The sequence below is a fragment of the Limanda limanda genome, chromosome 13 (assembly GCF_963576545.1).
Source record: "Limanda limanda chromosome 13, fLimLim1.1, whole genome shotgun sequence".
In the NCBI taxonomy this organism is placed as follows: domain Eukaryota; kingdom Metazoa; phylum Chordata; class Actinopteri; order Pleuronectiformes; family Pleuronectidae; genus Limanda; species Limanda limanda.
The window spans coordinates 26,608,427-26,636,180 of record NC_083648.1 but is presented as its reverse complement, the minus strand read 5'-3'; the positions used below and the strand labels follow the sequence as shown (position 1 = coordinate 26,636,180).

Below are 27,754 nucleotides of genomic sequence, written 5' to 3'. Positions count from 1 at the left end.
CTTCTTGAACTTCATTGTTGAAATCCCAAACCAATTCACACATGACACTTGTATTTGACCTGGCTTATGTTCTGTTTACTGATTGGGCACTCATCTCTGATTGGACTAATTTATTCGTAGGATTTCTTACTTTTCTGTAAAGTATGTTGAACACTTTAATAACAGCTTAAGTGTTTAACTTTAATTTGGCCAAGTGTTGTTGTTCCTTATTGAAATATGATATGATTATATTTCTAGTTATACTTCTGCAACTACTAACACTTCATCCATTATTCATTATCATAAAACAAATGTGCAGTAAATGCTAAATTTGTCTTTCACTGAAATATATTAATGTAATTGACACTTTATCAGCAAATTGGGTCAGGGTTAGGGTAAGGGTTAGGGGTTGGAGGTAATATTGATGAATGACACTCCATCCTGAAGCAGCTAAACGGAATTCAGCCATAATTCATTTTACAATTTCAAACCTGTAGAAGTAGTACACAGTAGAACAAGTAGAACCCACGTGTTTAAACCCTTTTTTTAACATATCATTGCAGTATCTCAAGACTGAAGCAGCTACAGTATTATTGCCAGTGCTTAAAATGCATATAAATGCTTTTTAATACTATTTATATGAATCTACTTTTATCATTATCAAATTGATTGATACTATAAATGAATACATTAATACAAATTTATAATTAAAGTACTAATATAAAAAACGGTTAATATTTGCTATAAGTATATTTTAAGGTTCATGTTTTAATAGAAAATCTGAGGGGAAAAAATAGGGTTTTTACAATATTCACTGTAATGAACGGATTATAACACAAAGTGGTATTACTTATTAAAATACTGAACATTTGAACTTGACAATGACTACAAAACTCACCTTCAGCTTGCATCCTGTACAGCAAAGTGAGCTCCAGAACCAGCATGTCTTATTATTCTCTATTACTTTCTTTGCATCTGCCAGACTACATATGTATGAGCCTGGTTCCAGTGCATTTCCTGATGCAATATATGTTAGTAAGCACCAACAGATCATCTGACTAACAAAAGTTGTTGATAGAGAGATGGTCCCACACAGGGTTTACATCTCTGCATTCTGAAAGCTGTGAGAACCACAGCAGAAAAGATCTTTTGTTGATTACACTGACCACAAAATCAGACTGATCCACCTGCATACACCATAGATAATGGTAAAATTCCACATCTTCTTCTTTTGTTCTGAAGGTAGGCAGATAGCACATTTCTCAGAATGGGCACTACTGCTGACAGCAGCACAATAACAAAAACCTTTGTTGTAATCCATTCAAACTTAAAAGACAACTTTATAACAGGGCTAGGGCTAGCTAAGATGGTGAATTTTAAGATTAATTGTGCAAAAGAAACATAATGTTAGCTGACAAAATTTCAGAATAATAACAATTAGCTTAAACTTTATAATTGTGTTGTTAAGGTGAGACATTTACATTTCAACAAGCAAATGATAAATAATACAGATGTGATATAAAATCAGTCTATTTGTCTACATAGACAAAAAAGGAGGTGTTTGCCTCACCAATTTCCAAATGGATGTGATTCCCTTCTTGTAAACTGAGGACAAAAAGGCCCTGAGACAAGCGAAACCTGACGCCTGCCGTGCTGTGCAGGCAGTCAGAGTATCAGCAGGGAGGATATCAGGTTTCTGCTCATATCTGTGGCTCAAAGGCCTCATTCAATAAAACAATCTGAATCAAAATAGACATGTCGTGACTTTATTTAATTTTTGTAGCAACTAAGATGACATGTAAAGTATTGAACTCACAAGTATTTGTAGTGTGTATACTTTAATAATACACAAAATAAAATTGCCCATATTTTGATTTGAACAAGTGGTAATGAAAGTAAAAACAACTTTTCCCCCAAGTGTGCGTGTACCCCTCTAACACTTCTACGCGCACAAAACATTTCCTGTCGATATTCTTGAAAGCACTTTACGCCCGCTCTTTGCTCTTTCTAGTCCCCACTTACGCACATTGCGCAATGGTCACTGTCGAGGCTTCTCAGCTGGTTTGCCAAACATCCACAGAAAAAAAGAGATGAGCAGGAAAACGAGACGAAGGAAACGACAACAATTAATTTTAAGCAGAGACATAGCGACACATCTAAAATCTGTTTAGGTATGTAAGCTCCTTTTTTTTAACTTTGCACACACCTGTAAGTTACAATAGCTGTGTTTGTGAATGACTGTATGTATGGGCATAGATTTAGCGTTAGCCAACATCGGCTATTTAGCTGGTGGCTAACATGCTAGCCAACGTTAGCATCTACCAGGAGGCGTACAGCTGAGACCACAGAGGCTCGAAAACGCTGGCGATGTAGTTAGCTGTTTAAATGACATGCCAGCTCGCCTCTTTATTGCTACCCGTTCAAATTGTCGATTTATTCTCCAACACATTACGTGGCTTCATTTGCTGCCACAGTTTCCTCACTTCAAACTAGTTTCAATGAAGCTAACGTTGTCAAGCTACATTGAGGCCAAACACTCAAACTACTGTGGCCTAAACAGAACTTACTGTGCTACATAGCTTGATTAATCATTTGACGTACATCTTACACCATACTAGAAGATGTTCCAAAATAGACAGGAAACGTCAGCATCAATCGCAGACGAAGTTGTCAGAGTGAACATAAGCTACTCCTCGGCTGCGAGATCTACTGCAGTCGCACCATAGCAGCTCACGGTTAGCTCCTGTAGCCATTCAGCTCATCACCTCAGCAGCTCTGTTCCACAATCTGAAATGGTGACAGTTTGCGAGGATCTCGAACAAAGCTGTAGTCTACAGTTCCTTATGATGACTTTTACGTGTTCACTTCTTACAAAAGTCATATTCTGAAACGAGTAAAAGGGGGTGCAGCCAAGTTAATCGTTTGAGTGTAGGTGGTGAGTCGAGGCCATGTTGATACCGTTACATTATGCCGCATTTCCAAAATCTCATCAAGTACACACTGACTATTTAGAAAAGCTTGACATTTGTTCCCCAAAATTGTTTGTATAAAATTTACCTTGACATAAAGCCTCTGGTTCTAAATCCCCTCTTTAGTTGGTTACATTGAAAGGTGTCAAAGATGCATGACTAATGGACCTTTATTATCAGAGATATATAGTAATTTATACATTGTTTATATAATATCTACCCTCAGTTTAGGACACGTTGGACAGACAATGTAGAGAAAGCAGTGGTAGTATCAAATGAAAACAGAGTATCACATTTAACTCAAGTAAAAGTATATTGTGATCCGACATTGATATGTCTTGGAAAGCCATTCTAAAGTGGGCTACCTTGATTTGGATCAGCACTGTTAAGGACATGTATATAATAACTGATGTGAAGCTATGGTTCCTGGTTCATCTGTCAGGAAATTAAGTTTTGTATTTGTAAACAGTGCTGATTGTAACACAATGCATATTGTGTAAGTCTCTGGACGGATGAAAAATATTGGATAATTGGTGTCTAGATAGGCATACCTTTAGAATTTTGTCCTCTGTATCACTGAACAAGCTGTTCAATCTGTTTTCTCTGATTCAGACTAAATAAATAACTTAGAGTAAAGAGTCTGCTTCCTCCTCACTCCCCCTCTCCCCTACTTTACACTTTAACAATAAACACCATCACTGATCCCAAGTTATTAGGACACGTACAGGACTGACGTTTAGTTTCTGTTTGTTTGAGCCGCTCTAGACTGGTTTATGAGACACTCGTTTAAACCTGCTACACAACACAAGATGTAAAGTGACACGCACAGTCAGGACATCAGTGGTAAAGTGACCAGAACGATCCGGAGTCATGATCCGACAGCAATTAATAACTAAATGCATGTGATGATGATCAGATCGTGTGTGAAGAGGGTCAGAGATTAGCACACCGCACGCACGCGCGCGCACTCGCACTCAAACTCACTCTTGCTGACAGAAGTTCTGCCCGCAGATTACGACGTAATGCAATGTTTTAAACTTCATTATTGCAGAAGAACCAACGCCCCGTTTATCCAGGAACATAAATATGAATTCAGCTGGTTTAAATGAAGATCAGTTCTAAGTGTGATGATTAGAAAACATCAGAGAAGCAGAGTCACTTGTTGACCAGTGGAGTAATTTGACTCCGTGCAGTGCCGCTGCTAAGGGGGGCTAGGCGGGCCACATTGATACAGTAAAGGCTCAAATCAGAGTTTGTCCTTTTAATCCTTAAGGCGCATGCTTCTGCAACTGCGTCTGCGGCCTTTCACGCAGTTGTGTCGACAGACTCGTTTTAATTTATGGTTCTCCAAGGGTTGCGTGTGTTGCAAAGCAATTCACCGCCAGAACACTAGGCAGATTAACGTTTTTTTGTCAAAGACGACCTTAGAGACGCCTTCTTTGTGTGTGGCAGTCGTCCTCAACTGTTTATTTATATCGCCACTGCTGCTCCTCATAGCCTTTTTCTGGCGGACAAATTTGTCCCATATCTTCCGTTATACAAGTGGTCATACTTTCGGATCTCTTCTGCCAAACGCTCTTCTATTTGGCCCATATTCGTTCTTCTAAATCTTCAGGGTTTCTGCCAGTATTATTGGGCATGAAACCGGAAATGTGACTCGGTTCCCAACCCTAACTCGAATCCAAAAGGCCAAGTACCCGGTACCTGTAAATTTGTTAAATTTTGGTTCTGCGTATTGGTTCCTAAACTGCAAGGATGCCGTATGCATCTGCCAGGACCTGCCTATGTGACTATGCACTGCGCACTACGCAACAGCCTGTCCAGTTGTTTAGACACCATCTAGCATTCATGGCTAATGTGGCTAAGATGAGCCGCAATAAATGGACAGAAGTACACTTCAGCTAGCACTAGTAGCACCTCACTAGCACTTTGAGTAGAGCTAGGGAGAGTGAGCCGCGATGGCAGCGACTCACCATTCTCTCTGGAATTCAAGTGAAAGCTGACTTAAATAACCTGAATTAATTATGTCAGTTGGTTTCCTATAAATAAGACGTGCAACAAGCAGCTCAAAACGTTATTATCCACAAATGGTTCAACTGCTACTGATTTCCACTGTGTTGTTGTGGAATATATGAGACATTAATATTCATCACAGATCTTAAGCTCAGGTGCAAACAACACACTGAAAAATCCTAGTTTTGACAAATATTTGTGACAGGAAATTAATTCAAGTTTTCCGCTTCGTTCATTGTTTCAGCGATGTTCCTCAGCTGAATTATTATAACCACCGCTGCTTCAGAGAGACGCACATTCAAGGTCCGGTCATCCCGCACAGTGTCGGAGTCTCCTGTCATCTTCAAGATTGGTCTGATCACCCAAAAGCTGCATATTAAATGTAACAATGGTTGAAATCTTATGAAAAGCAAATCATGTAAATGTCATTTATTTTTTCTCCTCACTCTTTCAGGTGTTCCATTACCTGGGGGCCAACACTTGACTTGCTCTTCCATTGGACCAAGCAGTTATGTGACAGATTTAGAAGCATCTATTGACATTGGATGTGTAAAAAGGTCTAGTAGCAGCTCTGAAACCAATTCGCTTACACCTATGGCAACAAATCACACAACAAAAGCATTTGGTCATAACCGAATATCAGATATACCCAAGAGAAACTTCTGAAGTTCTCTGTTATAAACTTATTCCTGCTGTCAAAAGTCTTCACTGAGTTTGAGTGTATGGATATAGTGCTGACAACAGGCTTTTGTCATGGTGGCCTGGTATGTCTGAGCTAGTGTGGTGTCTCCGTTTCTAATAGAATGTTAGCATATGGCTAGCTACGTATGATGACAGTTGATGCCATTATTCTATTCCTTTTGATCTCTGGCCCCTACAAGGGGGTATACACTTGTTTGCAGTGGTACTCCCTTACCCCATCATCTTTTCATTTTTCTTTCATTCAATCATCCATCCACCCACCCAGCAATCCCCAGATGTTATTTTTGCTCCATCATTCACCCACTTCAGTCCTCATCACTTTTGTACGGCACTAAGCACTCTAGCTCAGCCTAACTAAGCTCTGGGTCTTTATGTGATCCAATTTTATCCCTTGAATTCATCTCACATCTGTCCCATTTCCTTGCCACAGCCCTGTCTTGGCCAACCCCACTCAGAGTCTGGCCCAGCAAAGACCATCCTAAAGTCTCATAGTGAAGCCACTAGGCAGTTGTTTTGGTGGTTGTTTTGGTTGCATGGAATCGGCTTAACCGTGGAGAGGCCAGGCTACCACAAACTGATGGACTTTGACAAGCGAGGAGTTGGGGGAGGTGGAGGAGGCGGCGGAGGGAAGGTGGAAACAGAGGAGGGGAAGAGGATGTCTGCGAAGACAGGGAGTCGATCAGGGCACGGTGGCCGAGGTGCTGGCTCCAACTCTGGAGTTCTGATGGTCGGCCCAAACTTCCGAGTAGGAAAGAAGATTGGCTGTGGGAACTTTGGAGAGCTTCGACTAGGAAAGAACCTATACACCAATGAATATGTGGCTATCAAACTGGTAAAAATCTTTTCTCTATATATGTAGAGCAGCACTTATTATTGATATAATGGTCACTACTCCATATTTCATAATATAATAACTGAATTGAACATAAAAGTGACATCTAATTATATATTATATAGTATTATTTAGATATTATCTCTTTACTACCCTGAGTATGTCAGTGTTGTTCAAAGAAAAGCTTACTATTACCAATTTAACTGCCTCCATTATTTGATTAAACATTTGTAGGAACCCATCAAGTCCAGGGCGCCACAGCTGCACCTAGAATACCGCTTCTACAAACAGCTGGGAAGTTCAGGTGAGAACCAGATTCTCTTCTGGTCCTTTTCTACTGTGAGAGTGAATCATGTAATAATTGACCAAACATTAGAATACTGCATACAAGAATGAAAGCAACCATGCAAACTTATCCCGGTGATTTCTTGTGCATCATAATGCATAGCTCTACAGTCTGATGACATGAGAAAAGACATATTTTCAATTTGTTCTTACTCTACCTATTTTCCCTAAGCCTCTATATTAAAGTTAAGTTACCATTTTCATAACAAAATCTCTCTCTCTCTCTCTCTCTCTCTCTCTCTCTCTCTCTCTCTCTCTCTCTCTCTCTCTATCTCTCTATCTCTCTCTCTCTCTCTCTCTCTCTCTCTCTCTGTATCTCTCTCTCTGTATCTCTCTCTTGCTCTCTCGTTTTAAAAACATCATCTGTAATGTCATCAATGTCCAGCTGTCTTTTCCACATTTTTTAACGTAATGATGTATTTTTTACTATTTATTTGCATTAGGACCTTTGTTGTTACCTACAGATTGTAATGATGAAAAATATGTAAATAAAGAGTTTTAAAAAAATATATATTTATTTTTTATCTCTACCTCTCTATCTGTCCATCCAGAGGGTGTACCCCAGGTGTTTTACTTTGGACCATGTGGTAAATATAATGCTATGGTTCTGGAGCTACTGGGACCAAGCCTAGAGGACTTGTTTGACCTCTGTGATAGGACCTTCTCTCTGAAGACTGTACTCATGATAGCCATACAACTGGTAAGGCACACGTGCACACACACATTGACTTCCATTGGTTACCTTCAGACTTTGCCTAACCTTAACTAAGATATCTGTACCCATAAGAAAGACAAGTCCCCATACTGTGCCTCTGTAAGCAGATTTGGCTTCCCACAACATGAGCAATACCCGGACCACACATATTCAAGAAAAGCAGTTTTACCCCAGATTTCATTGTTTTTACTGTACTCTGTCCTGTCCTTTAGATAACACGTATGGAGTTTGTCCACACCAGAAGCCTGATCTATCGAGATGTGAAGCCTGAGAACTTCCTGGTGGGCCGACCTGGCTCCAAACGGCAGCACACCATCCACATCATTGACTTTGGCCTGGCTAAAGAATACATAGACCCAGAGACCAAAAAACACATCCCATACAGAGAACACAAGAGCCTCACTGGAACTGCCAGATACATGAGCATCAATACACATCTGGGGAAAGGTGAGCGGCTCACTCAGGTCACATATGCATATACAGTATGTACCACCCAAACCATAGATATTTAAGGTCTAGTAAGAGCTGATTGAATCGTGTGTCTAAGAAGTGTCTCAGAAATATCATGAGACATTTAAACAATAAATAAAAAGAAGTGAAATACTATGCGCAATGGCTATATTATTTATTTAGCACATTTCATTCAAAGAAGCCCAATGTGCATCACATTATGATAATACATTTAAACAAAATACACATATGTACAGAAACAGGTGTAAGGGTGGGATCCTAAAATACAGTATGGGTGAATGGCAAACTGTACTGTAAAGCGCTTTGAGTGGTCAACAAGACAAGAAAGCCCTTTATAAATACAGACCATTTACCATAATACTTTCTTATACAGCAGCTGAACAGGAAACATGCATCACAAACGGAGAGACTAGATACAGAGAATCAGGGAAAGGCCAGAGAGAACAGAACTTTTTTTGGTTTGCTTCTGAAAGTTGACACTGTTGAGGCAAATATCAGGTCAGCAGGCAGCTTTTCCCAGAGAACAGGGCCATAGTAACTGCATGCGCCTCTTGTTCGCAACTCTTGCTTTCTGCAATAAGTTACCATCTCCTGGTTCCAGACATCTGCACTGCTGCCCACATTTTTAGGTGTGATGTTGTTCTCATTAATGCTGTTTCTATCATGCCATTCAGAACTTTTAGGCAGCATTCTCAACTGCCCTGTTCGTTGAGGCATGTAATAAAAAAAGAATGTGCACCAACAGCATTGTAAATTGCTTGGCATCTTTGTCTGTGTCTTCTATGTTTATGTCACCGCTTTTTCACCAGGAGATATTTCATTTCTTTTTGCTTTATTAATTTAAATTTTTGTCTTTCACGTGTTAGAAGCATCATCAACCCCCCCACTCGCCTGCGATGAATCCAACAGATGATCCCCTTCTGTGTTCACACATCAAATTCTCCTGAATTTCTACCGACTTTAGACTTTTTAGTTCTGTGCATGTCTGAAAGCAGCTTTAGTAGATCCACACTGCATTTTGGCCATGAATTTCAGTTGTTTGTCTCATGTGATGCTTATGATACATCGGATACCAAAAGTATTGAAAAAAAGGTTCTCTGCATTTTACCTTTTTTTAAATATCACCATAGTTGTGGTGAAGTACCACAAATGCATGAGACCATAATGAATATAACGGGGCCCCTTACTCGCAGCCGTAGTAGTGTAAGTACCAGAATGGGTTTACAAGAGTGTCAGAGGTGATGCACTTTACACAGTCCAACAAGTGAAGTCTTTGGTTGTTCTTGGTGTTTTTTCAGAGCAAAGCAGGCGAGATGATCTGGAGGCTCTAGGCCATATGTTCATGTACTTCCTTCGAGGCAGTTTACCTTGGCAGGGACTCAAGGTGAGGAGATAGATGACCACATAGTGGATTCACTGTATGGGTGCACGATATATTGAAAATTGGTCATCATCGCGATATCAACATGCAAGGCTTGAACTGCGATAAATGGCGTTCCATGCGCCATTGCATTCACACTCTGCATGTCAATATAGTATTTGGCCAATGATAGAGACACCGTGAGGGGCATTAACTTACTGACAAAGCTTGTAATAACTAAAAAAATTACTTTCACGGTACACACATGTATATTAGTGGACATAGTGGAGCACTGCATGGCTCCCTGGTTCCTGCGCCGGACCTGAAGGCGCTGTGGCTGGACTGTGCACCCTTTCCCTCGGGGCGTGGAGCCGCCCATGGTCCCTGCGTCAGTAGCCAGGGACTGTTTATGTTTATTTATCGCAAATCATATCTACATTGCAATATTCAACAAGATTATTGCATATCGCACTTTTCCTAATATTGTGCAGCCCTACTTCACTGGTTCAATCATCTACGTCTTTTTGGTTCCTTTCATGTGTGGACCTGTCTTTACTTTTCTTTGAATAAACTCATCCCTGTCTCTCTCCTCATTAGGCTGACACTCTGAAAGAACGTTATCAGAAGATAGGAGACACGAAGAGAGATACACCAATAGAGATCCTTTGTGAGAACTTCCCAGGTTTGTATACATACATTTTTACAAAAAAACTGTTTCTATGAAGCTGTGGTATATAGGCTACAGCATTCTGAGGCTAGCATATGTTGATCCAATTTTTGTCTGTGTGTATGAATCTATGCATGTATGGATTGGGGTTTGGGTGCTTGTGTCTGCCTGTGTATGTGTGAATTGTGTCCCTGTGTTTATGTAACAGAAGAGTTGGCCACCTACCTGCGGTACGTGCGTCGGCTGGACTTCTTCGAGAAACCGGACTACGACTATCTGAGGAAACTCTTCACAGACCTCTTTGACAGAAATGGATTCATCTTTGACTACCAGTATGACTGGACTGGAAAGCCACTGGTTAGTGCGGACTGGGTCTTTTGTACAGCACACACACAGTGAGCTGTTTGGGCTGAACCTACATATGAGTTTGAGGCAGGAGCAACTCTGAGGTCAGTTCAGCAAGGACTGAACTGCACAACACATGCTTTTAAAGCATCTAAACATTACGCAAAAACATTATCCTTCAATCAAAGCTTCAAAGACCCTGTACACAGCTCTTTGTTTTTAAGTTTACACTTTGCATTAGAATGTGTCTCCACATCTCTGCGGCAATCATTTGTGATCAGATCTCATTTTCTTGCTCTATTTGCAAATACACATAAACATAATTTCTGGTACAGACCAAATTATATTGATAAAGTCAATGTGACGGTACAACTGTGCCCATTGTAACCATGGCCACAACAGTGTTTACAGCTAATAAGGAAGCCTATGGGTAAGGGATGTGACATTTTTGACACATGCTCTAAGTGGTTGCTAAATCACAAAAATGTGATTTTGCTAAAAACCCAGTCTGCCCTGACCAGACCTGTCTATTTTTTAATAACACAAGACTTAATTGTATAGGGCTTCTAGTATAAAGTGTAAATGTGTTATCAATAACATCAATTATAGGTTATCAAGGCCACATAAGAAAATTATATATTTGCTTTCTCTGATCCCATGTTGATCTCACTTCCTGTATGTTTAGCCCACTCCTATTGGTCCAGTGGCCAGTGAGACTCCACTTCAGACGAGCAACCGAGAGAAGGCACCACAGACCAAAAACCAGGTACACAAACCCATTCAAAAAGATAGTCATGTCAGCGTAGGTAGGTAGGGTCTGAATATTTGGAACAGACTACAGACTAGTTAATTGTCAAACACACAGAGCTGGCCATGTGAGGCTTTCCTGCCTTGCACTGCTGCTCCCTCAACTTTAGTCATTTCTTGTTTGCTTCATCTTAGAGTAGAGAAAGGATGCCTTTTTACAGGGATAGCTTGCTTGGTTGCTTTGTCTGAAAATAGCAGTATGGTCACAAGCATACTGAAGCAATCCAAATTAAGGCCAAAAGTTAAAAACACTTGAAGTCTAAAAGTAGTAGAAACCCTCATTGTTGGGGTTGAGGATTTCATTACCTCAATGCCACTATTACCTGTCAAGCTATAGTATAACCTGCGTAAAATATTGACTCAGTGGATGGAAGACGTTTTGAGACCCTTATCAAAAAATAGATTAGCTTGTGTACTCAGTACAGTGTCTGTGATCTCCTGTAGACCCAATGATTTGTTTGTGCCTCTTCACGGAGGATGTCAGTCGTACTTGCACTGGATCCAGGACAATTATATACTGGGTGTATAGTCACCTCTGGGCAGGGGGAGTTACCATTTACCTTCTTATACCAAAAGATGTGCATCACAGCTCAGATCATGAAACCTGAGGTCAAACCTGTTACAGTCCTAACGTGTTCTCTGGTGTATATTGTAAACAGAACAGAAAATTGTTTCACGACTTCTCTGTTGCTTTTGACACAATGTCTCCTTTTAGACGACAAATTGTAAGTATTCCCATCAATCAACAACAAAATGTTGGGAAGAATGGAGTGAAGGTAAAATGTCTAGCTAATTAAGCATTTACTACTATAAATATGCTGCAGACACACCAAGGCCCTTTATTAAACTTTGTAAACAAATTGGATGAAAATCCCACTACTGAGAATTGCAGGCATTAGTGTTGATTACCTTTTGGAGGAAGTATTTACATCCTTTACTTAATTGAAGTAGTAATACTACTGTATTGAAGTACTCTGTTACACAACAAGTCCCTGAACTTCTAGAGTCCACCGGACACACACCACTGCAACACTGACACTGTCAAATAACATGAGGAGATAAAAATGTTGATAACAGAAATCATTGTGCTCTCTTTAGACCTTAATCCAACAAAACGTGTATTAGGGAAGCGAGGTAGAGGGAACAGAAACTCAGAAAATGGTTAATCGTTGCCCCCTTTGGCATGGGGCCACCACGTGTGCACAGTCACTGCACTGCACACTGACGTGCTCACCCTCCTGTTGCTCCTCCACCCAAAAACTGACTATAAACTCACTGTTTCTGTTTTCTTTTTTCTTTTTACCTCATTCTGTTCTCTCCTTGCGGTTCTGCTCTTTACCCGACCACTCCTCTTCTCCACCTACTTATCTTTTAACTTCTCTCTCGGGTTTCTGCTTACCTTTTTCTCTATTTCCTTCTGCTATTCCACCCTATCTCGTCAACTTTCCAATATAAATTTCTTCCATTTCACCTGTCCTCTCACCTCTCACCTTTCCCCTCCACCTCCCATCCCTTGTCGTTTCTCCTGCAATTGGCTTCCCATCTCCTCTAGTCTCCAGAGGGGAAAGGCAGTGAGTCCCAGCCCACTCCAGTGACCAATCGAGAGCTGCTGGGCTCCCATCTCACTGCTGATAGGCTGGGCGGGTCTGTCCAGGTACTGAGAGGAAGGGTTAGCTCTGCTGGCTTCCTGTCTGTCTGCCTACCTGTCTATGCGTCTGCCTGCATGACCCTATCTGTCTCTGCAGCAGGGCTGACCTCTGTTTCTTCACAACCTCAGCTGTCCACTAACTTGGGAATATTTAATAGAAATTCCAAATTTCGTTGCCCTTGTGTGGACTTGATGGATATCTTTAAAAACAATTCCCAATTAGGCTACTGCCATACTAACATGTTAAAGTTTTGAAAACATGGCATCAACACTGCTAACCCCATTTTAGTATGAAAACTCACAGACACAAACGGAGACTTTTGGAAACAATGACTTCCCCATTCTCTTCCTTATCAGTCATGACTTACCTACCATTGGTAAATGCTGTTTTTTTTTATAGTATTTTCTGTAACTAAGCAACCAACTGCAGCGTAGACAATCTGCTTCCTGTTTACAACGCCATACGCATGATCAGTGTATGTGATGGGAAATGTGACGTGTGTTTTTAGGTGTCAGCCCGGATGGAGATTGTTTTAAAAGGAAAACGTACTAGTGTGGATGTAGCCTTAGATGTTGGTTGAACACTCTATGCTCATTCTTCATTCCATGTCTCACCTTCAGGTGATGAGCTCAACCAATGGGGAGCTAAATACAGATGACCCCACTGCAGGACACTCAAATGCACCAATCACAGCCAACGCAGAGGTGGAAGTGGCTGATGATACCAAGTAAGGACACACGCACGCATGCATGCACACACACACACACACACTGTGAAAGCACTGCTTCATCTGATTTTTTATTTGATTTTATATAACAGCTGTATCAATCTTGGTTGAGTTGAGTTGACTTTAGTTCTATCTGACTGCTGGAAGGCCCAGGTATTTAACTTGTTAGGAATCATTGAGGTTACCTGAGAGATAACTCTGCTGGCCTAGTCAGTGAAAATAAATCAGGTGAAGTTAGAAATATCTCTTTGCCGCCCTCTGGGTGAGTTGTTTGTGGCACTCTGTCCAAATCAGCTCCCGTGTGTAGACGTCTATGGTGTGTGGCTGTGAGATTCAGTGTAGCTTCTAGTCTTATTAGAAGTGTGGGACACAGGTCAGTGAGCACCTGGCTGTTGAAGGATGGATCCATATCATATGTCCTGCTTCAATCAGCTGTAAACACAATCAGCACAGTTCACACAAAAAAACAAGAGCTACGTTGTAGCACTAACGGGCCCGAGCACAGGCATTTTGAAGCCTCTTGACGTTCGTGGAGAGAGCGATCGAAGCCCAAGCGCAGGTCACTGTGTTGCATGCGTTTTGCGCTCTGAGGCAAGGATAAACGCTTCACTTCCTGCGTCCCTTGCGTGATGTCGATCCTTGCCTGCTAATTGCTTGTTACGGTCCACAAATAACAAAGTGCTGCAAATAGATGCACTGTATGAATGTGTGTGTGAATGGGTGAATGTAAAACTGTACTGTAAAGCGCTTTGAGTGGTCATCAAGACTAGAAAAGCGCTATATAAATTAGGGTTGGTAATGAATATTTGAATATTCGTCATTAATCAATCAATCAATCAAGTTTTATTTGTATAGCCCACATTCACAAATCACAATTCGTCTCATAGGGCTTTAACATGGTGTGACATCCTCTGTCCTTAACCCTCAACAAGAGTAAGGAAAAACTACTAAAAAAACCTTTTTAACAGGTAAAAATATGTAGAAACCTCAGAGAGAGCCACATCCCTCTCCCAGGACGGACAGAAGTGCAATAGATGTCAAGAATAAGAAAACATCATCAGGATTAAAGTTTTTAGCAGCATCGATGAGGGTAAACATTTTTCAATACTATGTGTGAAGCAGTCCTGCTGCAATCATAGTCTCTGGTCAGCAGCCAGTAAGATCACGATCCAGCATCAGGATGGGATCCACTATAGTCCACAGTCATTGTCCACTGCCGCCAGTTAGAATCCATTATCAGCTGCCGCCTCGGTCGTGGTCCACCATCATCCGATGCCAATGCGACAAAGGATCCTCCATTATCACTGCGATCAGCCGGCACGGAAAGGGGTCAAGTTAGTTAGTTTCATCTTTTTGCGAAAGGACATGTCTGATTTTTGAGATATTACGCAAGTGGAAAAAGGCGGTCCTAGAAATTTGTTTTAAGTGACTATTAAAGGACAAATCAGGATCGAAGATCACTCCCAAGTTCCTGACTGTTTCATTGGAAGCAAGGGCAATGTCGTCTAGCGCAGCTATATCATTAGATAATGTTTTGCTAAGGTGTTTAGGGCCGAGTATTATAACCTCAGTTTTATCTGAGTTTAATAAGAGAAAACTGCGGGTCATCCAGGTTTTTATGTCCTTGAGACATGCTCGAAGTTTAGTTAATTGATTACTTTGATCAGGTTTTATTGACAAATATAACTGGGTGTCATCCGCATAGCAGTGGAAATTTACAGAGTGTGTCCTGATAATGTTTCCTAGTGGAAGCATATATAATGAGAATAAAATTGGGCCGAGCACAGACCCCTGTGGAACACCATGGTTAACTTTGGTGCGCACAGATGACTCATCATTAATTTGTACGAATTGGGAGCGATCAGAAAAATAAGATTTAAACAAGTTTAGGGCCATTCCTTTAATGTTAATTAACTGTTCTAGTCTCTGTAATAAAATGCTATGGTCAATTGTGTTGAATGCTGCACTGAGATCTAACAGAACGAGGACAGACACAAGTCCCTGATCTGAAGCTATTAGAAGGTCATTAGTGACTTTTGCCAGGGCTGGCTCTGTGCTGTGATTGTTTCTAAACCCAGACTGAAAGTCTTCATATATATTATTTTCCTTGAGAAACTAACACAGCTGATTGGCTACAACTTTTTCTAAGATTTTAGACAGGAAGGGGAGATTAGATATTGGCCTGTAATTTGCTAAAACCTCTGGGTCTAGGGTGGGTTTTTGGAGTAGGGGTTTGATTACAGCTATTTTAAAAGACTGTGGTACATAACCTGATGATAATGACAGATTGATTGTGTTAAGTAACGAATTATCAATTAGGGGCAGAATTTAGTAACTTAAGTAACTTAGTTGGAATCGGATCTAAGATACAGGTTGTTGGTTTAGAACCTGAGATTATTTTGGTAAACTGATCACGGGTGATCAGAGAGAAGCTGTCTAAGTAATGGGAAGGATTCTCAGCCGTTTCTGAGATCTCTGTTGTTGGGTGGATATTAGTGCCAATTGAGGGCAAGAGATGGTTGATTTTATTTCTAATAGTTAGAATTTTATCATTAAAAAAGGTCATAAAGATATTGCTATTTAGGGATCGAGGAATACTGCGTTCGGTGGAGGTGTACCTCTCTGTCAGCCTGGCTACAGTGCTGAAGAGAAACCTGGGGTTGTTTTTATTCTCTTCTATTAGTTTTGAATAGTAGGCAGCTCTTGCTTTGTGGAGAGCCTTTTTATATTCTTTAACATAACTCTTCCAGTCTAGGAGATTTTCAACATTGTTGCTGGAGCGCCACTTCCTTTCTAATTTTCTTGATATTTGTTTCAACTCATGTGTCTTGAAATTATACCACGGAGCTAATTTACTATGTTTTACACATTTCTTTTTTAGAGGCGCTATTGAGTCTAAGCTTAATCGTAATGAGTCTGCAGAGGTGGTCAATCTCAATAGAGCTCGGGTTTTTAAAGAATTTGTTGTTTATGTCGACGGATAATACGGTTTTAAATGTAATTGGAATTATTTCCTTAAATTTAGCTACAGCACTATCAGGTAGACATCTAGAAAATGAGTTTTTTATTAGGGGCTTATATTCAGATAATGAAAAATCGAAGGTTATTAAAATAAGGTCTGATAGTACTGGATTGCGCGGGAGTACTGTTAAATGTTCAATTTTGACACCGTATGATAATACAAGGTCAAGTGTGTGGTTACAATACTGAGTAGGTTGATGTACACACTGACTGAAACCAATTGAGTCTAGTATTGAAGTAAATGCTACGCTCAGGCTATCTTTATTATTGTCAACAGGAATATTAAAGTCACCAACAATAATAATTTTATCGGTCTTTAGGACTAGGTTTGATAAAAACTCAGGGAATTCTGTTAGAAATTCAGTATAAGCCCCAGGAGCACGATAAACTACAGCAAATATGATTGGCTGTTGGTGTTTCCTGGATTGATGTGGAAGATTAAGAACAAGACATTCAAATGAGTTGTAGCGAAGTTTAGGTTTAGGATTAATTGATAGACTGGAGTTAAAAATAGCAGCAACTCCACATCCTCGCCCGAGTTCCCTGGGAACGTGTGAATTTATATGACTGGGGGGAGTAGATTCATTTAGACTGACAAATTCATTAGGATGCAGCCACGCCTCAGTAAGGGACAATAAATCTATATTGTAGTCTGAGACTAGTTCATTAACTAAAATAGCCTTTGAGGACAGTGATCTAATGTTTAAAAGACCACATTTGAAAGTCTTAGTTTCCTGTGTTGTTCCAGAGGTTGTGTTAATTTGTATAAGATTATTGTGTGGAGTTCTCGCGCTGTTATTGTTTAATTTAAATAATTTAATCTGACGGTAGACAGAGACAGTCTCTATGCGGTTGGGTGACTGATCCAGAGGGAGCGCAGAGAAGTGTTTAGCACTGCAGCTCTGCTTCCTGGTCCCAGCTCTGGGTTGTCATGCAATAGACTGGGTAATATTCCTAGATAAGAGAGCTGCTCCATCCCAAGTGGGATGAACGCCATCTCTCCTAACAAGACCAGGTTTCCTCCAAAAAGTTTGCCAATTATCTATAAAGATCACACCATTTACAGGACACCACCTCGACAGCCAGCGGTTAAAAGACAACATGCGACTAAACATGTCATCACCTGTTGTGTTAGGGAGAGGGCCAGAGAAAACTACTGTGTCCGACATCGTTTTTGTAAAAGCACACACCGACTCAACATTAACTTTAGTGACCTCCGACATACGAAGCCGGGAGTCGTTGCTGCCGACGTGAATTATTATTTTACTGTATTTACGTTTAGTTTTAGCCAGCAGCTTCAATTTGGATTGGATGTCGCCGGCTCTGGCCCCCGGGATACAATTGACTATGGTCGCTGGTGTTGCTAACCTCACTTCTGAGAACCGAGTCGCCAATAACCAGAGTTTGTTTCTCAGCGGGTGCGTCGCTGAGTGGAGAAAATCTATTTGAAACGTGAGCTGGTGGTTCTTTAATCGTGGGCTTTCTATGGGTAGCACTATGCCCCCTCCGGACCGTCACCCAGCCACCCTGGGCTCCCGGCTGCACGGAGCAGGTCGAGGTACTGCTAGCTGAAGCTAAGCTACGGGCTGAGCTAGGTGGCTTCGCTGCGGCTAGCACGGGCCGGCTAACTACAGCTAACGAGGGTTCTAAGCTGCGGAGCCGAGCTTCTAAGTCGCTAAGCCTTGCCTCCATCGCTATCAACACACTACATTTATTACATGTACCACTACTGTTAATGGAGGCAGAGGAGTAAGTAAACATGAGACACTCGGAGCAAGAGAGAGCAGTGGAGCGAGAGGGAGAGAGAGAACACATCGCTGCTAAAACTACGAGGGTGGGTTTTAAACAGAACACAGAATCACAAAGCCCCAGAGAGTAGGGGATGGTATGTGAGGGTCCTTAACTATATACCGGTGATTTTAGCCGTAGTAGTACAGAAAGACAGTTGTGTTTAGCGGAGGAGCTAATTCAGATAGCGACCACACCACCCGTGGCAATAACAGGAAGTGACGAAATGACGCAGCACGCTTACCGTAATGACGTGAGGAGGAGGCTGGAGGAATTAAGAATTTATTCGAATAAAAATACAAGCCTAACGAATATTCGTTCTAGCCCCGCGCATGATGAGAATAACATCTCCCGGTATATTGCGCGAGCACGACTTCCTACAGCAGATGAGTGTAAAGGGTGCTAAATCCCCGTAAGTAGTGGTGTGTACATCTAAAGAAAATATGTATTCACTCTAACCGCCCTATCCCTTCCCGTAAACTCACAGACCAAGGTTCCTTATCTGAAAAATAAACACATTTATTTATTGTATATGTGTATATTTATTTATCATTCAGATAAGGGAACATTTAACACAATTCAGTTCAAGCAACAAACTTCAGTATATATTCAAATTTAGTAGCAGCGAACAGAGACTAACCAAATATTACTTCAACACGTCATTTAAGTGCACTGCACCATGGTGGGCATGAAGTCAAAATATCGCAATGCAGTAGGCTAGCCTGTAAGGTAGCTATAGCCTACATCACCCGCTAATAAGTTGCCATGACTGTCAGTTTAAAACAATGATCTAATTTGGCATTAAGCCATGTTTCGTTATTATTCTTGTGTATTTGTGTCCAGTCTGATGACCAGTCAACTTCGCTCATAGTTTTACGTTAAGTAGGCTAAGTTAAAACTCAATTGTCAAAGATTAAGGTTGCCGCCAGCGTCGGGAAGCCTGACGTTTAAAAGGATGGATGTAAGTCATTAGACCATGTTTATTTCTTTTTAAAATTATTTTCCAATGTTATTATTATTTATTAATTTTTCAAAGGTCTATGCTGTAGCCAGGCAGTGATGCGTTGCAATCGCTACCTGTTAAAATCCGTCGGATGGCATAATGCGCTGTGAAAAGTTAAACTTGACTACAAAATGGCGTATTTCCTTGAGACATATGAGTCCTGTTGTGTGCGTGTTTGACCTTAATGCGTGAGGGGGTGATGGGTGGGGGGTCATGAATATTCAAATAATTGTTCAATAAAGTTATGAATGTTCGAACATGAAAACTCCTGTAAAGTCCCATCCCTAATATAAATACAAAACCATTTACCATTTACACTATCAATTGCACATCACACTCTGTCAATCTAATGATAGTTGTAAAACAAAGCTTACTTCCTGTTGCCAGTAGGTGGCGCCATCACTATTATTACATACACTATATAGATATGTTCAAGTAGGGGCTTTGATGTAGTGTGAGCAATCTTGTGTCAATTGGACAATGTTACAACAACTTCATTTTCACACTGATTAGCAGAGGTGTAAAAAGTACTCAAGTAAAAGTACCTTTACTTTGATGAAATTTGACTTAAGTACAAGTAAAAGTACCCATCTAAAAATCTACTCAAGTAAAATTAAAAAGTAGTTCATTTAAAATGTTATTTAAGTAAAAGTTACTTAGTTACTTCCAACCACTTGATACAGTGCAAAAAAGGACAAGGAGTCATAAATCCAATCCAGAAACAGTTATTTTTAATTAAAGGAGATCTTTACAAATTTAAGTGCAATGACATTTAACATGTCAAACATTAAACATTATTTACACGAACCACATGACAGCTAAAATAAAAAGTTAAAATGCTGCTGTCCCACTGTATATTTCAACTTTTGGTTAAACTACGGTCCACCTTTCGAGCACTAGTCTACAAACTTCTTGTTGAGTTTGAGCAGCAGCTGATTTTCAAGGTGAGTAGAGCTCATCCGGACTCGTTTTGCGTTCATTGAACACGTTCATTTTTATGTATGAGAACGTTGAACTGAATGCAACTTAATGACAAATAATGAATTTGAACGGTGAACACGTTCATATTATCTGAGGTCTTGCTAAAACGTTACATAATGTTTTCCTTCTCCTGAGGAGAGACGCTGTCTAAAATGAATGCTTGCGCCATGTCGTAGCGATCGTTGTTGTATTTATTTGAAAAGAAATGCAGTCTTACAGGGCAAAATACTGTCTGAAAGTTGCAATTCCGTGCAGGAGTGGAGCTTGCATAGAGCGCCAAATGTGCTAGGGCCGCCCCTGTGTAGCGCAGTGATTCTCTGTATGGTGCGCCCCACCAATGGGGCGCGGAGTCATAACAGGTGGGACACGCGACCAGGAGGAGGAAATGCGAGGCGAACTAATGTTTTGAGTCAGCATCTCTTTATCGGCGAAGCAGTAAACAAATCGCTCTTTCGCCGTAGCCAGGGGTCTGCAACCCGCGTCTCTGCAGCCCCTCTGCAGTGGATCCCTGTGCAGTGTTGTGCATGTCGCACATATTTTTCGCGAACAGTGAACTTTACGATCAGTTTTCATATGTTGAACTTGCACATTAGGGAACGTCATCCACTCTATGCAGCATCTACCACTGCAGTGAGAATTGCCTTGCACCCTGAACTATGTTTTTTTTTTACTCAGTAACGGATGTAATTTTCAATGTAGCGAAGTACAATACTTTGGTTAAAATCTACTTAAGTAAAAGTAAAATTACTCATTTCAAAAACTACTCAAAAAATTACAAAGCACACGAAAAAACTACTCAATTACAGTAACGTGAGTAAATGTAATTCGTTACTTTACACCTCTGCTGATTAGTAGGTGGCGCTATGACCCTGCACTCTTTATTTTACGGCGAGTTGATGAACTTTGATGCCACGCCATTAATATGGCATTTGACAAAAAGTCACAGTAATCTTATGCCTACATTATCAATTTCTTGAGACCCTGTCGACACAGGCCCTGGGACATGTACATCAAAGTCAAAGTGTAAAAAACGGCCTAAATGGCCAAAAAATCCAAAATGGTGCGTTTCCTGTTGCTTTTTCCAATTGCACCAATTTACTTGTTTTGTTTGTCTGTTCATGATACACCTGGGCTACGATTTTTGTGAAGATCAGTGAAAGCGAACTGAGGGGCTTTTCCTTACATGGCGCTGTTGAGCCATTTTGCCAGGCCCATTTCAAATTAGTCCAGAATACAATAACTTTTTTGGGGTTTGAATTCCCTGCAAACTTTGGTAATGGGTTGGGCATGTCTAGGCCATGAAAAAGACCCAGAATTGTGAAGACGACGGACCTTTCCTTTAAAATATAATGGTACGAATTCTTGAAAAAGTTACTTTTATGGAAAAGAAACTCACAACAAATTTAATCAGGTTTAATCAATTTGTAAATATTTAATTGACACTTGTTCTGATCAAGTACTCATTGCTCTCTTCTTCTTTTATAGTAGGGTCCGAAACCTCAATTCCGTGACCATTCTCTGGCAAATATGTTTTAATGACTGATTTGACATCTATACAACATTTATAAAAAATTTAGCCCCCATGTCCCTCGCAAAAATGTCGGCATTTTTCGCTAGAGGGCCGAATCCAAAATGGCAGCCGGCACTATCTTGTAAAGGTTACTTTTTTACCAGAGCACCTAGAATAATGTATGAATACACTTTTTGTGGCATATTGACCATAAGGATTTTGATTCTGACATAATTTTTACATTTCGACATCGTCTTGACCCCGAAATCCAAGATGGCCACCATCTGGTAGAGTGAAAACGTAATTTTTGATACACCAATTAACTTTTTAACCAGAGCACCTAGAATAATGTATGAGGACACTTTTTGTGGTAAATTGACCATAAAGATTGTGATTCTGACATCATTTTGACATTTAGACATCCTGTTGACCCCTAAATCCAAGATGGCCACCATCCGGGAGAGCAAAAATGTAAAGTTTTATACACAAATCAGCCCCCAGGTTTCCAGGAGATGGTTGATCTATGGCCTTTATACATTACTAATTATGGAAGGACAAAAACAAAGAATATCAGAAATAACTTTTATTTAATAACTGTAACTTAAGAAACAAACGAAAAACACTTGAAACATGCCAATGAGAAATCATTGTACCCCAATAATTTTACCTTTTGGTCATTAAAAAAAGACATACAATAGTAAATGACAGGATGCTTTCATGTTGTTAAATGCTACACATTATTCTAACAATGTAACTGGTGAATAATAAGGACATTGATATATTAGATTAGTCCAAATCTGAGCATTCTGCCTCACTAGAATCTAAATCGCTACTATCACAATCATACTCACTCTCATCTTCCTCAACTGGCCTTGATGCAGGTAGATGTGATGGAAGAGCAGGTTGTGTGTAGCGGACAGGGCGACAATGACCATCCAGCAACTCCCATCCATGTCCGATTGGCAAGGGGTGGTGCTTCAGGGAGGGATGGCGTACTAGATATGCCAAGTAGTTGGCACGGAGGCAGTGTTGGCGTAGGCTATCTTCATCTGGGGGTAGACGGCTGAATGATTTATTTTTCATGCTCCTCCACTTCACTGCACGGGCCTCAGCCATGGTGCTACTCTTGTGGTCACCATAGATGACATGTCTTGTGAACTTGAATAGCTCCTGTAACACCTCCTCCTCAAGGTCAAGGCTATCTCCGCACTGTGAGAGCTGTTGTCGTGCCACAGGACTCTTCGCCACCTGGTCATACACTGACTTCTTACCCTTGCCATAGAATCCTGAGTTAGCATCACATCCTGTCATACAGTGCAGCTGCACAATGGGCTATGTTGAAGCGCATCAGAAGCAGGCGTGGCTGACTGCAGGGTGCGGAGTGTAGGTGAGGCTGGGTTGAATGGGAAGGATTCAAACTCATTCATACATGCAACCAGGTTCTGTACGCACTGCTCATCTTGTTGCAATCGTGAGGGGCGTCAGTCAGCCAACTTTCTAACAATAGCACGTTAGCCTACGTCAGATAGCCTAACGTTTCAGCGTACCAACGCCACACGTCATCGTACATGCTATCTTAAAAAGGACGTTCAAAACAATGTTTTTTTAAGATACCTTCACCCGTAAGATATCTTGCATCGCACCTGTCTAAATGAGAGATCAAGGATTAAGACAGCTATCTAACTTTTAAGAGTTTTGAACACAGCCTACGTTTTTGCTCTACCAGATGGCGGCCATCTTGGATTTTGGAGTCAAGATGATGTCAGAATCACAATCTTTATGGTCTATTTACCAAAAAAAGTGTATTCATACATTATTCTGGGTGCTCTGGTTAAAAAGTTAATTTGTGTATCAAAAATTACATTTTCACTCTACCAGATGGTGGCCATCTTGGATTTCGGGGTCAAGACAATGTCGAAATGTAAAAATTATGTCAGAATCACAATCCTTATGGTCAATATGCCACAAAAAGTGTATTCATACATTATTCTAGGTGCTCTGGTAAAAAAGTAACCTTTACAAGATAGTGCCGGCTGCCATTTTGGATTCGGCCCTCTAGCGAAAAATGCCGACATTTTTGCGAGGGACATGGGGGCTAAATTTTTTATAAATGTTGTATAGATGTCAAATCAGTCATCAAAACATATTTGCCAGAGAATGGTCACGGAATTGAGGTTTCGGACCCTACTATTACCAGCTTTCTTGCTAATCCCACAGTTGTTAACACGCTATTCAGATCTGCAAGTTACTTAGCTTAGCAGTTAGCAATGGCTTCGCTCTATAGCTTAGGTCTTACCGCAATTTGGGGATTTTGGGCACTTATTTTCCGCCAATTTTTTTTACATAACTGAGTCATTCACTGAACCTTTAAACAACAGCCTGGAGCTACCTGTTCGCGGGAGACAGATGATTCATTCATGAGGCTGTGATTCGATGAGTCCTTTAACGTTATGACGTTGATGACTGACGTGGCATCTTCAGGAATGGACGTATTCATGTGCATTTATAGAAGTGTTTAAATTGTACTTTAGATTTATATAGATAGAGTATGTGACTATTGATCAGTTGAAATTTAGGAGGACAAATGTTTGGGACTTTCTCACGCAATGACACAGCTGAAATGCTCTATCTGAAGCAAAGTGTTTTGGTGTCAGCAGAAAGACTTCTCTTAGAAAACTGTACAGTGGTGCCACTATCTCCATTCCAACAGAGCTTGACAGACATGTAAGGTTAGAATTTATCATCAGATGTACCCTGAAAAAGGTATCACTGATTACACTCATTATAGAATACTTACTTATATAATGCAAATCTATTCAAGCTACAATTTATGATTGTGTAATTATACTAAGCCTGATGTATTCATAGGAGATTTTCTTAAAAGGGAGTAAGTCTCTTTTAGAAAAACGTGTAGCTCTGTGAAGAGTGGAACACAAACACATACACACTCTTGAAGTCAGGAGAGAATTCCCCCCCTTGCAGATTATGAGACAACACAGTGTTCTTTCAAAAGTTTAGGTTGCAGAAGAATCGATGGCCCGCTTATCCAGAAACATAAATAGTGATTCAGAAGGTAATCTTAAAGATCAGCTCTATGTGTGATTGTTTAGAAAAGAGCAGCTGAGCAGAATCGGTTGTTAACCTTTGACGGGAAATGCAGTGGTACTGCCAAGGAGCGGCTAAGCACCTTGATAGAGTAAAGATTATAATTTTATGTTTTTGAAAGTAATAATTCAGATTTTTTCCCGACATCTCAAGGCATAGGTGCAGCACACAAGAATAAAGCATCAAAATAACTTAATCACTATAGTGGTCAAGTTCACGGTAGCCTCAAAAAACATGATATCTCAAGACTGCGTTCAGATAATTCACATTTTGATCAGTTGTCACTTGGACTCAAAGATAATCTGATTCGATTTCTGTGGTTAAAAGTCACGTTGAAAAAATGTATATAGAATGAAACTGGACTAGTTGACAGAGGGATAGAGTCGCACAGGTGTTTTAAACTTATTACTTAATCCATCAATATTAGAAGACACCAATAAATCTCAGAAAACTTGGTTTCTGCATGAAATATTTGGGGCTTAATGTGTACAAGTCTAAGTTGGTAAAAATAAAGTAATCTTGTTTGCGTTGCAGGTGCTGCTGTTTCTTCAAGAGGAGGAAGAGGAAAGCTCTCCAGAGACACAAATGAAAATAATAGGAGAGAGAAACACCTGCTCTCCTTTTCACTATTTCTTTCTCATCTCCTGTTCTGTCATCCTCTTCATATAACCTCTCTCTCTCCCCCTGTCACTCCCCTTCTACGCCTCCTCCTCATGGGGGTCCTATAGTCCTCCGTGAGTCATCATAGACTGGCTGGATCAGCAGGCAGTAGAAGATTCTAAGCTGACCTCCTGGTATCCGCTAATCTAAACTGACCAGACACAGTAACATGACTATGCTGTTCCACCCAGGACTTTAAATGTGGACTAAACTGAACCAGAGGTGGACTCTTCTTGTATTTATGGTCACAAACTGAACTAAAACTGGATCAACACATACTGCTGTGACCACAAATTAACAGTTGATAGACTTTGAAAGGCATGGCAATTGGCGGACGGTGAGGATTCAGCTTGTTTCCTTGGAGACTGGCTGACTAGTTTTCTGTTTTTTCTTCCTTGCTGACTGGTTCAGAGGAGAGAGACGAGAAGACAACAAAAGGATGTGATGCAAGTAGACTGTCAGACCACACACACACAAACAAAACACATGCACACACGTAGAAATACACTGCACACTGTATTGAGCTCATCGTGAAGAGATTCCTTAGACAAAAGGTTGCATCTCTCAAACATTGTCGATAAAAATGTTATTCCCTGGGGTAAAAGGAAGTACACAGTGTTAAATCTCCTGCAACAGATTGGGCTCAGTGTACTTAACAGATGCATTCACCCCTCAGAGGAAAACCTCACACCAACCAGAGTCAAAAGTTTAAAAGAGATGTTTATGTAAAAACTATGCTTTTTTCTGTTTTAATTTGTAACTAAAAAGTCTGTCTGCAATTTGAATCCTGTGTTTTTTCTGTCATTTTGAGTTGTTCAGAAAGTTTGTTTAGTAGCTTTTAGTGTGTTCCTCAAAATGTAATTTTTTATTGACTTGTATTTTTAATTTTCTGATGTTAATTTTTCCTCTTTGGGTTTGAGGATGGGAAGTCAGATAACTACATTAAAAAACAACCAAACAAAATAAAAACTGATCATTATTTAAAGGAATCATTAACAATATCTTGTGTTTTAGGAGAGAGATTTGTTTGCCCATATATGTGTTTATGTATGAATATATGTATTCACCTTGCTATCACTGCAGATACAGTATGGTCAGACAGGCAGATCAGGACTTTGATCTTGAAACAGCATTATTCTTAAGCATGAAAATTTTCACTAAATGTTTTGAGATTACAGAAAAGGACTTATCCAACAAAATATAGCACAGACCATCTTTATGAAAAGGTGCAGTCATAAAGAAAACTAAATTTTATTACGGACAAAACATTATCCTCAGCAGTCAAACCTGTAAATTAACACCCACAACCCACAACAAAACACATTTTAACCAATTCAGTATGTCATCATTGATTAATCTGTGGATTAATTTCTCAGTTAATCGTTTTTGTCCTGTCGGAGCTCAGTGTATGGTCTTCAAATGTCTTGTTTTGCCTGATCTGTCGGAAGCCAAAAATATTCAGTCTACTCTGAAATGAGATAACAAGGCTAAACATACAATCCTCTGGTTGGAGAAGCAGGAAAATGAACATTTCTAAATGGCAGTTGATTTACCTCGAGATTAATTAATCAATTAGAAGAAACATTGTGTATTTTTCTAGTGGTATACTCAATGGAAGAGGGTTTGAGACTAGATTAGATATATAGATTTTTTTTTTCTTTAAGGATTCTGACATTAACAGAATAGTTCACCCCAAAAATGATAATTCACTCTATTTACTCGTCCCTATGCTGATAGAGAGGTGGGTGAAGTGTTTGAGTCCACAAAAAACTGCTGGAGTTTCAGGGGTAAACATTGTAGCAGCTCAATATGCATGTCAGCGCTAGTGGAGACTTGGATGACACCACAGTAGCAGTATGGAAGCATGTTGTGTTTTTTTTCATTTTTTTTACGTCTGAAGATAAGCCCCTTATATCTTCAGTTGTATTGGATTTGACTGCTACCTGGCTGCTACTCAACACCTCTCTATCGGCATAGGGGTGAGTAGATAATGAGTAAATAAAAATAATCATTTTTGGGTGAACTATTCATTTACTGATGATACATGGCCCTAATCCCCTTGCATAGTATTTGGGAGTGTCTAACTACAATTATTATTGTGACTC

At 40.2% G+C, this 27,754-nt stretch overlaps 1 protein-coding gene across 3 annotated transcripts; it reads left to right on the top strand.

Annotated features, from left to right (window-relative positions):
* Positions 1–2,017: 2,017 nt before the first annotated feature.
* LOC133017841 (casein kinase I-like) lies at positions 2,018–26,434 on the top strand. Of its 3 annotated transcripts, XM_061084062.1 has the most exons (13): positions 2,018–2,150; positions 5,206–5,313; positions 5,416–6,495; positions 6,730–6,799; positions 7,392–7,540; positions 7,768–8,002; positions 9,325–9,410; positions 9,984–10,068; positions 10,262–10,410; positions 11,084–11,164; positions 12,758–12,859; positions 13,475–13,581; positions 25,524–26,434. In XM_061084062.1, the coding sequence occupies exons 3-13, from the start codon at positions 6,241–6,243 to the stop codon at positions 25,576–25,578; spliced, it is 1,374 nt and encodes a 457-aa protein (XP_060940045.1). In that variant the 5' UTR covers positions 2,018–2,150; positions 5,206–5,313; positions 5,416–6,240; the 3' UTR covers positions 25,579–26,434. The 3 variants fall into 3 exon arrangements, with proteins under 3 accessions (XP_060940045.1, XP_060940044.1, XP_060940043.1); XM_061084061.1 differs by lacking the exon at positions 12,758–12,859 and having other exon boundaries at positions 10,265–10,410; XM_061084060.1 differs by lacking the exon at positions 12,758–12,859.
* Positions 26,435–27,754: the final 1,320 nt, after the last annotated feature.